The 14388-nt window shown below is 41.4% G+C and overlaps 1 protein-coding gene across 4 annotated transcripts in view; it reads left to right on the plus strand.

Annotated features, from left to right (window-relative positions):
* Nucleotides 1-14388, plus strand: part of KCNK2 (potassium two pore domain channel subfamily K member 2) — a 176248-nt gene that overhangs the window by 137113 nt on the left and 24747 nt on the right. For all 4 annotated transcript variants that reach the window (XM_077339282.1, XM_077339291.1, XM_077339300.1 and 1 more), the window contains 2 exons: nucleotides 1002-1188; nucleotides 12522-12661. In XM_077339282.1, the coding sequence (XP_077195397.1) occupies nucleotides 1002-1188; nucleotides 12522-12661 (327 nt within the window). The remainder of the gene's footprint in view (nucleotides 1-1001; nucleotides 1189-12521; nucleotides 12662-14388) is intronic.

Here is a 14388-nt window from a genome sequence, read left to right on the forward strand (position 1 = left end):
CTTCTTTTTATCAATTGAGTTAAAAGAGTGTAACTTTGCCTAGGATGTCACTGTTTATCACTAGGGTTGCCAGACTACTACCCTCATGGAAGTGGGGGCCCCCCCACTGAAAGGGGACACTCTCTAGCTGGTGATCAGCTGGCTGGAGGGGAAACTTACCAGTAGAAAGAGGAAAACACAGGCTACATAGCCAGCATTGTACAGGAAGTGACATCATTATACTAACAACTTCTGGATGACCCTCTTGTATTTGGGCAAAAACTCTATGATAGAAGCCATCTTTACCATAGAGTTTCCCCCCAAATACCAGAGCATATCCAGGAAGTTGCTGGCATGATGATCCCACTTTCTGTGGGATGCCAGCAATGTTGCCTGAGCTTTTCTCTTTCTCCTCGTAAGCCCCCCATCAGTCACTGGTTGCCAGGCAATCCCACTTTTAGATTTAATGCAGAATGTAACAGAATTTTAAGCAGAATGGTCTCCTCTAATCTGTCACTGGTTGTCCTGACAACCCTACTGAGTGTAGCTCTCCCTGCTACATGTCTTCTGAGGTTTGTGCCTCCTCCTAACTGAACAGTATCAAGAGTGCATTGATTGGCATGTTTGTAGGCTTACTAATTCACTTCTTTGTTTAAGCAAAAAGATCCACTTGAGTGATGGGACTTATTTGACTTAGAAGGGTATAATAACCACCTAGGATGGCATGGTGCAAATGCTCCTGCAGACTTGCTTGGGACAGGGCAGGCTCCAGATTTGTAATCCATTTCCCAGAAAAGTCTACCAGGTATAATTAAAAAAAATCTTATGTTGTTAATGGGTTTAATGAATTCTATTGTCATCTTTTTCTTCTTTTTTTTACTATGTTATCTCTTACATGGTTTTGAAACCTTTGGCATTGCCTTGAGAATTTTCGCAAAACAGTTTTTATTAGTAAAATCTTTTACTAATAGTGGATTATTATTTCTTTCTTCCCTCCCTCATGTTTGTTCTTTTTCTCCTAGAAATGGAATGTGAGTCAGACAAAGATTCGCATCATATCAACAATAATATTCATACTGTTTGGTTGTGTGCTGTTTGTTGCTCTCCCTGCAGTCACATTCAAGAGGATAGAAGGGTGGAATACACTAGATGCAATTTATTTTGTAGTTATTACCCTAACTACCATCGGCTTTGGTGACTATGTAGCAGGTAAGTTTTCTATCAGTTCTGTTGTTTGCTTTTTTTTTTACTGATACACATAATAAATATACAAAATTTAAATTAGTCTAATGCTGTAATCTGTAAGGGAAGAATCATCCCAATACACCTTAGATCACTTTTGTCAGTCTTATACATTTAAAATGTTTCCTGTGAGAAATAGAATGATAGTTCTGAAATTGCTTCTGCTCTCTCTGTTTCACTAGAGCAAATGGCTGCTTTGGAGGATAGTGCACATGGCAATATACTGGCAGAGGTTGCTATCCTTCCTCAAACCGAGCCATTCTATGTGCCTCTCCAAAATCTCTATGAATTTCCCACATGGAGTTGTTCACCCTAAGATACACACTGTAGAGCCATGGCCCATGTCACGAAATAGAAAACAGTTACTGCTTTACATTTGAGAATGTATAGGCACTCTAATCCCTTCCTTCCTACTTGCTCACTTTATCTCCCCCCCTTGCTTCAAGGTTACTGTCAGGGCCATTCCGCACTCGTTCAAAATTGCACAATGGTTGCAAATTGAAATCGCTACTGATTTGCTGTTATGCACAACATCGTTGACAATCTGCAACACTCCTGAAACCGATCCGCAAAAAGTGCTTCGTTGTAGCGCTTTCAGGGGAATCCGAAAAAGTGGATTCACCCTCTGGAAAGCGCTACACTCTTGCAACCAATCTGCAACACTAGTGGGAAAGTTCTGTGCATTACCATTGTTGCGGTTTTTGCAAAGTCCCTGGCTCTCTCCTTTGATCTTCCTGTGAAGCGATCGCCATTTTTTTTCCTCAGAGCGAGTGGAGATCAACGCACCGGTGAGCCTTCGTTTACCCAGCGAGGCTTTCCCAGATGCAGTCCCTCCCCAGAGCTGTTTACAGTCACCAAGCACCAAGCAACACACAGCCCCGTTTGCTGGTTTATTTTCCCTTTATTTTTCACTCTATTTTCGGCCGAAAATCACGCCCGTGTGGGGGGGGTGTATTTTTTTTTCATTCGGGGGGAGCGTGACAATGATGAAACGGCAGCTCAAACACCACCTGCTAGCTAGATGGGTCTCTCCGTTGCAACGAATCAACGCAGATTCATTGCAACGTGTCTGTGTGTGGTTGTTTTTTTTAAACCTTCCTTAAAGGGAAAGGGGCTTTTCGGGAGCATGATAACGGCCGCCCATTGGCTGCTCGTTTGATTGACGGCCAGGGGTGGGACAAAGCTGGGCAATATCGCTTCCTGGCTAGCGATTTTTGCCGAGGCCGGAAATCTGTGGGAAACGATAGAAATGCAACTGGATTCCACTACAAAGGCAGGTATGCATAATGACGAATTCCACTATTTAAAATAGTGTTTTTTCGTTCCGCAACCAATTTACTACATAGATCCTGTTGCGGAATGGCCCTCACTTTTTTCTGGAAAGAGTGGTTGTAGGGAAATACCTCAGAACAACAAGAAAAACACACTGGAATGGTCAGAGTAGGCTTGCATCCTATGGTCCTTGATTTGTTTATATAATTTAATACAGGAAAGTAAGCCATACCAGGCCACTATTGAGAAAAGAATATGATGTTTTCATTTCCATACGCACATTTGCAGTTGTCTATGAAGAGATATATACTGTTTTGAATTGTGCAAATGACCTCCTCAGTGTCATCATTTTCTCCCCAAACCATATCTTTAGAAACTGATCCCTTTATCTCTTTCCATGCACATGGGCTATGCTGAACATAATGAATGGCACTGGCATGGCTATTCACATGTTAAAAATGCAGGCATCTAGGGTAGACAATTGTGGATGAGAATGTAATGTGAGGGGGAAGCCTGAATGATTAGCAAAAGACACCAATTCTCCATATTTTGCCAGAGCTGCATTCTGCTCAAAAACTAAGACTATTGGTATTTTTAGTTTGTTTTTGTGAACTCAGTGCTATCAAAACTCATATCCTGGGGTTTCGTTTGCAGTGGGAACATGGTGTGCAAAGTCCCAGTTAGCTATAACAAGAACACCAAGTACACCAGTAGTTTTTTTAGCATACATTTTTATAATTACTTTTTGCTGGCCATTTGAAATAACAATGTTGTTCTCTAGGCCTGAGTGTCATTAAAATGCTTGTTATGATCAAGAGAAACAAAATCCTCCTAAATACCTAATGTGCTGATGTTAGGAATTTTACTGCAATCACTATCTTTGTATGCAGTTTATGTAGCCCCCTTAAAAATGTAACAATATGCTTGGAAAACTCAAAGTAATACCTAGAAAACATTACTGCAAATTATTAAGGACCAAAATAAAATCTAGAGGAATCTACTTCAACTGTTCAAATGAGTTGCATGCAGGACTGGAAAAAATAGCAACAACCTTGGTTTCCAGTTCTACCAGAGGCTCATGGAAGACCAGTAGGCTCATGAGAGAGACTAGGCAACTTGATTTTGTTTTATAGATGTTCTAGCCAAAGTCATCTTATTTATGCCAATTAAAGTAAAGCCAAACACATTTTTAATGCTAAAAGCAACTACTAGGGTCCAGATTGTAGGCAGGGAGGAATGCTTAAATATTTATGCTCCAGACTATATTAACTGCATGGAGCCAGCTTGATGTAGTGGTTAGGAGTGCAGACTTCTAATCTTGCGAGCTGAGTTTGATTCTGCGCTCCCCCACATGCAGGGTGATCTTGGGCTTGCCTTAGCACTGATAAAGCTGTTTTGACGGAGCAGTAATACCAGGGCTCTCTCAGCCTCACCTACCTCACAGGGGTACACACTTTTCTTGGATGCCTTAGGATGCTTAGGGCTGATCCTGCGTTGAGCAGGGGGTTGGACTAGATGGCCTGTATGGCCCCTTCCAACTCAATGATTCTATGATTCTATGGTATCTGTTGTGGGGAGAAGAAAGGGAAGGTGAATATAAGCCACTTTGAGGCTCCTTTGGGTAGAGAAAAGAGAACCAACTCTTCTTGTTCTTCTTCTTCTGAAACTAAGGCCGCTTGAGAGGAAAAAATGCAGGTAACAAATCTCTATCCTTATAGAGCAAGTCATTTCAGAATGTGTGTAAAATGAATAAAAGATACTTTTGTTGAAACTGTGTTATGTGCAGCAATCTCTGATTGGCATGGCACTCCTTACCTCCTCCTGTATTTCCAAGGGTACTCAGTCATCTAGGGCAGCGGTCCACAACCTTTTTTGAGTTGTGGACGCTGCCAAGGGGTGGGGAGGAGGGCAACCCGAGGCAAACGCGCATGCTTGGTAGCTATGCCCATGCGCACATGCGCAAAACTGCCACACGTGCACGTTTGCAGCCACGCTGGGTCTCGGCACCAGACCGCGCTTCCCTGTCCCCCACCCCTCCCGCAGAAAGAAGCTTGCCAGGCCGCAAACTAATCGGCTTCTTTGGCGGCTGATTTGCTCGTGGCCTGGTGAGCTTCTCACTGCAGGGCGGGGGCAGGGAGAGGGAGCCACGGTCTGGTGCTGAGGCCTTTGTGGCCCGGCACCGGGCTGCGGCCCAGTGGTTGGGGACCACTGATCTAGGGTATGTGCATTGAGATGCTAGACCAAATCAGAATTGGGAGAAATTGAAGTTTACAAACCCAGCTATAAACCCTAAAACAAAATCCTAGGTTTGTGCCGACCATAACCCCTAGATAGTTGGACTGCCTGGTGTCAGTCATCTCAAATAACCAAGGTTTGATCAAACCACCGTTTCGAAAATAACTGTATAGCATAATAGCTTAATGCAGCCTTTGTCCAGTCAGAAATACATGATCATGAGTTTTAAAATGATTTTTACCATATGAATAGTCACCTTTTCTCTTGTAGACATGGATATATTATTTTTACTGCTACTCGATTGTGTTTCCTTTAATAGATGTCTTACAAAAAATTAAGCCATATATCAGGTATCTTCCAGCATTAAAATATTATATCCATCATTAATATTGTGCTTTGAAAAAAATTAAGTGTCTGAAAGAAGTGAGTAGGCGACTTGAAGATTCCTTACGGAGATAAAAGTGTCAGAAGAATTTACACACACAGAGATAAATGAAATAGAAATGGAGAGACTTGTACCTTTATTAGAAATGCAAGTAGAATCTATAAGAATTTTTAAAAATAATAACAGAATAGATCAGATTAATGGGTGGAAAGGAACCATGGAATCATGGCTCCAGCCCCGGAATGAGGCATTCCTAACTTGTATTGACTGCCTTTTGGATCCCCATTTAGTAAACAGCTCACTTCTTTTTGACCTGGGTTGAATCTGCATGGAGCTTTTATTCCAATCCCAGGTAGATTCAGTCACTGCCATCTACACTGAATGCAATTTCCATTTTCATTTTGGGAGATTTAAATTTTTCATCTGCAACAAGCATGAATGATCTGGAGTGACCCTAACTTGCCCCGTGATATCCTGGAGTGGATATAACCCTTGATAGTTGAAAAATTGGCATGAGTAAAGGTACAGCTCTCTGTTTTTCCCGAACTAACTTGCTGCCTCAAGACTCCAACACATTAGAAAAGCTCTGATTGGTCAGGGCCTCAGTTCAAATGCTTCCTTGTTCCCAAGCTGCAAGGCTTCCCTTAAAGGGGAACATTTAAAGTTCTATTACTGTATCAGAGATCAGTCTTTAAAATCAAACAGGGATAGACTAATCCCCCTTCTGCATACGTCAGATAATGCACTTTAAATGCACTTTCGAAGTACTCGCATGTAAGCCAACCCGCATATAAGCTGAGGCACCTAATTTCACCACAAAATGCTGGAAAACCTTATTGACTTGCATATAAGCTGAGGGTAGTGTTTGGATAGTGGCTTTCCCCCCTCCCCTCCCCTCCCCACCCACTCTGTGATTCTTGGCATGTCAAATCATGTCACTGCCCACTCTGCTGTCCATGTATCTGTTTTTCTTGTGGAGCCAGTTTGGTGTAGTGGTTATGAATGCGGATTTCTAATCTGGTGAGCCAGGTTCGATTCTGCACTCCCCCACATGCAGCCAGCTGGGTGACCTTGGGCTCGCTACAGCACTGATAAAGTTGTTTTGACCAAGCAGTGATATCATGGCTCTTTCAGCCTCACCCACCTCATAGGTTGTCTTTTGTGGGGAGAGGAAAGAGGAGGTGATTGTAAGCTGTTTTGAGACGCCTTTGAGTAGAGAAATACGACATATAAGAACCAACTCTTCTTCTTCTTCTACTACTACTACTACTACTACTACTACTACTACTACTACTACTACTACTACTACTACTACTACTAAATGCCTCCTATCTCTTGCTTAATAACTCTGCCTGCATTTGGAGTTGTGAGGCATCAACTTCTGTGAATGAGAATTTTAATCACTTCTAAAGCTGAAGTTTTCCTCCTATCTGTCTGAAATTTGGCAGAGGAGGTCCCTTGGGGGAGAAGTACAGTTGTTGAAAATTCCTTCCCAATTGAATGGGAAATAAAACAATTAATGAAAGTGTGACTATATGAGTTTCCCATTCTTTATCTTGAATGAGTTAAATTCAATATCTGAACATTTAAAAAAGGAAATGTAACAAAAATGGAAATAATCATGCATCCTATCAGTATCCTGGGAACTGGAGTGCCTTGGTCAATGCCGAGACTCTTAACGTTGTTAAGTAGCCTTTTGAAACTATGTGCAGAGTGTAGTATGAGAATGTATTTTGTTCATCATTTGAGAACTTGCACAAATCAGCCTCTTTCTGTGTCTCTGTTTTACTCCTGTTCATTGGTTATGTTCAGTATAGTGGTGTTGATGATAACACTGCCAGCTGGCTACAGACCAGAGCAGTGGCCTAAGAATGTTAAGGGAGAGATTTAAACAATTTCACTAATGTACTAGAGTCAATGAAATTGTTTAGCCTGTAATTGAAAGCAGTCTTAAATACTCATGACAGGTTTAGCCTTGCATAACCTCAAAGAAAGAACACAGTGCTATAGTTACTGCAGTCAACTTGGTCTACCACTAGGTGACATTGCTTAACTTAGAGAATATGAAGCATGCTCAAATAGACACGAATCAAAGGTACACACACACACAAATGCAATGGCGAGAAAGGGAGATAGAAACACCTTAGGTCTTTTTAGCACCCAAAGCTTAATGTTAAAATAGTACCTATGCTTTTATCTGCATTGGAAAAAGTCCCTTCTTCATGTCCCTTGACAAGTTTTCCAAATCATCAGCTTCTTCTAGACTCCTTAATTTGTTCTCTCCAACCCAGAAATCCTAATCCCAAGAACTCAAAGGGCAGTTGGAATATACTCTTAGAATCATAGAATCATGGAGTTGGAAGGGACCTCCAGGATTATCTAGTCCAACCCCCTGCACTATGCAGGATCCTCACAACTACCTGCCTACCCACAGTGACCCCAATCTCATGCCCAAGTGATCCCTCCACCAAAAATCTCCAGAATCCAGCCTGACTCGGAGGGAATTCACCTAGGGGGAAGTGACCATGTCCTCATAGAATTCCTTTTGAGATGGGGAGCCAAGGAAGCTTGTAGCCAGACGCGGATGTTGGATTTTCGTAGGGCAAACTTTAATAAACTCAGAGACATGATGAGTGTCATACGATGGATGAGAATGCTGGAAGGGAAGGGAGCATGTGAAGGGTGGGCGCTACTCAAACAAGAGCTATTGCATGCTCAATCAATGACTATCTCAGAAAGACGAAAACACTGCAGGAGCTCTAAGAAGCCTATTTGGATGAACAGAGAACTTCAAGAGGAACTAAGAAAGAAAAGGAAAATGTTCAGGAAACAGAGGGAAGGACAGAGCTCTAAAGAAGAGTACCTACAGGTTACTAGGCACTGTAGATCAATCATCAGAAAGGCCAAAGCTGAGAGTGAGCTAAGATTGGCCAGGGAAGCCCGTTGTAACAAGAAAAGATTTTTCAGTTTTGTGAGGAGCAAACGTAAAGTAAAGGAGGCAATAGGCCCACTGTTGGGTGCGGATGGACAAACTCTAACGGAAGATGCAGCAGAAAGGCTTAGTGCCTATTTTACATCTGTTTTTTTCCCACAGGTCAAAGGGTTTAGGCACATCTAGAGATGGCAGTAGCCAAAGGATAGTGTCTGGGTGGCAGGTTAACATGGATAGAGAGGTTGTCGAGAGGCATTTAGCTGCATTGGATGAGTTCAAATCCCCTGGGCCGGATGAAATGCACCCGAGAGTGCTCAAAGAACTTTCCAGACAACTTGCCCAGCCCTTGTCCATCATCTTCGGGACCTCTTTAAGGACTGGAGATGTCCTGGAGGACTGGAAGAGAGCAAACGTTATTCCGATCTTCAAAAAAGGGAGGAAGGATGACCCGGGAAACTACAGACCAGTGAGTCTGACCTCTGTTGTGGGGAAGATAATGGAGCAGATATTAAAGGAAGCGATCTGCAAACATCTGGAGGACAATTTGGTGATCCAAGGAAGTCAGCATGGATTTGTCTCCAGCAGGTCCTGCCAGACCAACCTGGTTTCCTTTTTTGACCAAGTAACAGGTTTGCTGGATTGTGGAAATTTGGTTGATGTCATTTACTTGGATTTTAGTAAAGCTTTTGACAAGGTTCCCCATAATGTTCTGATGGATAAGTTGAAGGACTGCAATCTGGATTTTCAGATAGTTAAGTGGATAGGGAATTGGTTAGAGAACCGCACTCAAAGAGTTGTTGTCAATGGTGTTTCATCAGACTGGAGAGAAGTGAGTAGCGGGGTACCTCAGGGCTCGGTGCTCGGCCCGGTACTTTTTAACATATTTATTAATGATCTAGATGAGGGGGTGGAGGGATGACACCGAATTGGGAGGACTGGCAAATACTCCGGAAGATAGAGACAGAGTTCAACGAGATCTGAACACAATGGAAAAATGGGCAAATGGGAACAAGATGCAATTTAATAAAGATAAGTGTAAAGTCCTGCATCTGGGTCAGAAAAATGAAAAGGATGCCTACTGGATGGGGGATATGCTTCTAGGTAACACTGTGTGTGAACGAGACCTTGGGGTACTTGTTGATTGTAAACTAAACATGAGCAGGCAGTGTGATGCAGCTGTAAAAAGGGCGAATGCCATTTTGGGCTGTATCAACAGGGGCATCACATCAAAATCACAAGATGTCATAGTCCCATTGTATACGGTACTGGTCAGACCACACCTGGAGTACTGTGTGCAGTTCTGGAGGCCTCACTTCAAGAAGGACGTAGATAAAATTGAAAGGGTACAGAGGAGAGCAACGAAGATGATCTGGGGCCAAGGGACCAAGCCCTATGAAGATAGGTTGAGGGACTTGGGAATGTTCAGCCTAGATAAAAGGAGGTTGAGAGGGGACATGATAGCCCTCTTTAAGTATTTGAAAGGTTGTCACGTGGAGGAGGGCAGGATGCTCTTTCTGTTGGCTGCAGAGGAGAGGACACACAGTAATGGGTTTAAACTTCAAGTACAATGATATAGGCTAGATATCAGGAAAAAAATTTTCACAGTCAGAGTAGTTCAGCAGTGGAATAGGCTGCCTAAGGAGGTGGTGAACTCCCCGTCACTGGCAGTCTTCTAGCAAAGGTTGGATACACACTTTTTTTGGATGCTGTAGGATGCTTAGGGCTGATCCTGAGTAGAGCAGGGGGTTGGACTAGATGGCCTGTATGGCCCCTTCCAACTCTATGATTCTATGATTTTATGACCATCACACAGTGGCAATTAGCAATTCCCTGAATATTCAAGGAAGTGCAATAAGAGACAAACACTGGCACATTCCTTCCTGCCCACCCTCATAATTTGCCTAAGTTCATAAAATTGGCATTTCTGTGAGATGAATATCTAGCCTATGCTTAAAAACGTCCAAAGAAGAAGAAAACACCACCTCCCGAGGAAGCCTGTTCTACTGAGGAACCACTCTGTCAGGAACTTCTTGTGTTTAGCCAAACATTATTTTGAATTCATTTCAACCTATTGGTTCTGGTCTGACCCTCTGGGGCAACATAAAACAACTCTGCTCCATCTTCTCTGTGACAGCCCTTCAAGTATTTGAATATGATTACCACATTACTTCTGAATTGTCTTCTCTCCAGGCTAAACAGACCAAGCTCCCTCAACCTTTCCTCATACAACTTGGTCTCTGAACCCCTTAACATCTTTGTAGCCCTCCTCTGGACATGCTTCAGTTTCTCTACATCTTTCTTCAGCTGTGGTGCCCAAAATGAACACAGTACTCCAAGCAAGGTCTTAGCAGAGCAAAGTGGTAACATCACCTTGTGTGATCTGGATACCATGCTTCTTTTAATACAGACCATTTGCCTTTTTAGCTACCGAGTCACACTGCTGGCTCATGTTCAGTGTATGGTCTACTAAGACCCCCAGATCCTTTTCACACATACTACTGCCAAGACAAGTCTCACCCTTATACCACTTGTCTCCTGCAACCTTTTGATCTTGTTGTTCACTGTCTGCCATTACTAATGTTGTTACCTTATGTTGCATCTCTTTTATAGCATTAGGCCTTCTTCCTTTTTAAAAAAAACAGTCATTCCAGCTAGTGATTGATCTTCCTTAGGTTGCACAGTAAATGCTGGATCATTGCAACAATTTCTTATCATATAGGTCAGCCTTTTCCAACCTTTTGACCATGGAAGATTGCCTGAAATATTTTTCAGGTTTCAAGAAATCCCAGAAGTGGTGACATGCCCTTTCAGAGAAGTGGGGACAGAAGTAAGTTGCAAGAGCCAGCCAGCCAATCAATCAATCATTTACTGTGTCCATTGTGGAGAAAGAGACTAGGCCTGTACAGCAACAGAGGAAGTGGGCTCCAGTTATATCTAGTGATATCAGTTACCATCCAAAGTCCTTGGGAGCACTTGGGTAACCTCAGGTTTTTCCAGAATCCTGGCTGGGAATCCTAGATATAGATATTTCAATCTGCATTCAAACCTGTTTGAGTAGGGCAAATGAGTGATGAACCTGAAAATTATAACGCTGCTAAGTTACTATCATGAGGTCTATTTTCCCAGGTGGCAACTGGTATATTTAAGACATTATTCTTTATGTCTAAAGGTAAAGGTATCCCCTGTGCAAGCACCAGGTCATGTCTGACCCTTGGGGTGATGCCCTCTAGCGTTTTCATGGGAGACTCAATACGGGGTGGTTTGCCAGTGCCTTCCCCAGTCATTACTCAGCAAGCTGGGTACTCATTTTACCGACCTCGGAAGGATGGAAGGCTGAGTCAACCTTGATCCGGCTGCTGGGATCGAACTCCCAGCCTCATGGTCAGAGTTTTAGACAGCATGTCGGCTGCCTTACTACTCTGCGCCACAAGAGGCTCTTACCTTTATGTCTATGGCTCCTAATTTATTGTAAATGAAAATGCTGCTAATAATAATCTTCTAAATAGAATCTAATTCTGGAATTGAGTACTTTCAGCACTATCCTAAAAATACTTTCCTGGAGGGTAAGCCCCATTTAACAGACCTGTGTGGGATTCTGAGTAGACCTAATTGGGATGTCATAGTTTTTTGAGTTAACACATAGTTCTCTGATGTCTGTGACTTGGATAAGAAAGGGAGAAGGAAACATATAAGCATAATCCAGAGATTTGAGAATGTGCTTAACTTTCTCATTGAAATTAATAGGACCAACAAATGCATTTGTTCATTTGTACCCTGCCTTTCTTCTCAATGGCACTCAAAGAAGCTTATATTATTCTCTCATTCATTTTATCACCCTATGAGGTAGGGTAGACGTTGGAACAAAGTTTTGTTTTCATAGATTTTTTCCCTAACCTTTGTTGAAGTGTTGAAATTTATTCTGCAAAGATGGTTGTGGGAAAGGTGGTGGTGGTAGTGGTGGGGGGTTACGCTGCCACTCTTGGTTCAGGTTGATTTTATATTGTCCTGTTGGCATTCTTATGGGACTAGATGGGGTTTTATGTTTTATGGGATTTTATATTGTAAACCATCATGGGTCTCTAGAGAGTGTTGGGCTAAATATCTAATAGATAATAAATAATAATAAAATAAGTTGTCAAGCAATAGTAAACTATGTTATATATATAGTGCTCTCTCTCTCTCTCTCTCTCACACACACACACACACACACACACTCACACTCTAGTATGTACGTAAGGGAAAGAGTAGGCTTTCCCCCAGGTATGCCACTAAAGGGGAGGAAGAGCTCTTCTTGCATTTGCTTACAAGTTACAGTTATGTCCAATACATTTTGGAAAAGTAATATGACTTTCTCAAGGAGATCATCTTGCATTCAGGGTCGCCTCCGTTTTTAGTAAATACAATGACCAAATATGAATGAAACAAAGATGGTTGCAAAGGCATGAATTTAAATGTTTTTAAATCTTTATTTTCTAGGGGGAGGTGATGTTGAATATTTAGCTTTATACAAGCCAGTAGTGTGGTTCTGGATCCTTGTGGGCCTTGCATATTTTGCTGCTGTCCTGAGCATGATTGGTGATTGGCTAAGAGTCATATCCAAAAAGACCAAGGAAGAGGTAAGGAATTCTTTCAAAATTTACATTAGTGCATATTTCTTTCACTTAAAAGTTATTTTCCCTTTCATTTTCACAAATTATATACTTGTTAGCACTTACATTATACTTACATATTTTATAAGACAGTGTTACAAGAGTATGTTTCCGGTATTTCAAAAACACATTACTCTTGAAAGTGCTTAATAGAATCATATGCATTTCCATCTCCACAAGAAGAAGAGGATATCATCAAATCACAACAGACTCATGGTGAGACCATTCTTGGAGCCTTCCTGGTTATAGAGCAGAAGTTTGCCATTGCCTTCCTCTCTGTAGCAACCCAGTCTTCCTTTGTGGTTTCCCATTGAAGTACTAACGGTGGCTGACTCTTCTTAGCTTGAGCTAAACTAGACTATTTGGGCTGAATCTCTCTGTTAACATATTACCAAATTTGTTGAAGAAAAATAAAAATTAATAAATGTACAGCGATTCTAACAGTTCTAGAATTGTTTGGGTCTTCTTTAATAGATTCATAATATTGATGAGATTTGTTTTCCTTTTAATTTATTTTACCCAAAGTTTATAATCAGTTCTGTCCAAAAGAACTAACTGCAGCTACAGTTCTCCCTCTCTTACATTTCCCTTTCCAAATTTTATCCATGAAATTTCATCCATGGAGCAATAGAAATTTATGTATGACAATGAAGGTAGCAAGGAATTTTGGCATTCTAGAAAGCGATAATTGAAATCCATTAATTACCATATAGTAGTTATCAGTTATACATGTTACAGACTGTTTTATGTATTGTTCTCTGTTATGATGTAAACCGCCCTGAGCCTCCGGGGAGGGCGGTATATAAGTATGATAAATAAATAAATAAATAAATAAATAAACAGTTGGATTGATTTGCAATCAAATTTCTCCTTCTCCCACATGTTCCTTAGCTCACTGCAGAGTTCAGAAGAACAGTAACTATATGCAAGTTGAGTTACAGGAATAACTACTCAAAGCACTTAATTGCTTTTTAGATATATCTACTTTTACTGGGTTGATTTGTTGCAAGTGACCATTCACCAGAAGATTTAGATGACTGCTTAAGGGAATGGACAAGGGCAAGTAATATGGCTACCTATGTCCCCTCCCCAGCAAGGCTAAAAGGAGCTTTTTAATGAAAATGCACTAGGAGAAGGGTTAAACTTTCTCTTCTCCTCATGAGAGTGGGGCTGTGACTCAAAAGGTTCAATCCCCAACATCTCCAGATAAAAAGGACTGCTGCCAGTCAGAGTAGACAATACTAACTTTAATGGACTAAGGGTTTGATTCAGTACAGCTACTTATGTTCACGCTATTCTCCTGCTTGAAAAAAGCAAACCCAGGAAATATATTTATAACAGTTGTGCATATTTTAATAGTTTAAAAATGAGCCAGAGCAAATGTTCCATTAATTATAGTGTGTATTCCACTTACCAAACTGTTATGAAGTCAGTATAGACACTTGAATTGGAGTAAGTTATGCTGAACCAAGGATGTGTGTATGTTTTTCTTTGCAACATTACAAAGGGTAATATTAAGGATGACTCCAGTCTTATTGAATATGCATATAATTCAAGTGATTGACAAGTTCTTCACAGTCATACTCTTAACATTCAGTGTGGCTTCCAGAATGGATCCAAATTAAACTGTTTCTACAAGTGGCAGCATCTTCACACTTCTTTGTCTTTGAAATAGTGTGATGCAAATTTTAAAT

The sequence above is a fragment of the Paroedura picta genome, chromosome 1, assembly GCF_049243985.1.
Source record: "Paroedura picta isolate Pp20150507F chromosome 1, Ppicta_v3.0, whole genome shotgun sequence".
Classification (NCBI taxonomy): Eukaryota; Metazoa; Chordata; class Lepidosauria; order Squamata; family Gekkonidae; genus Paroedura; species Paroedura picta.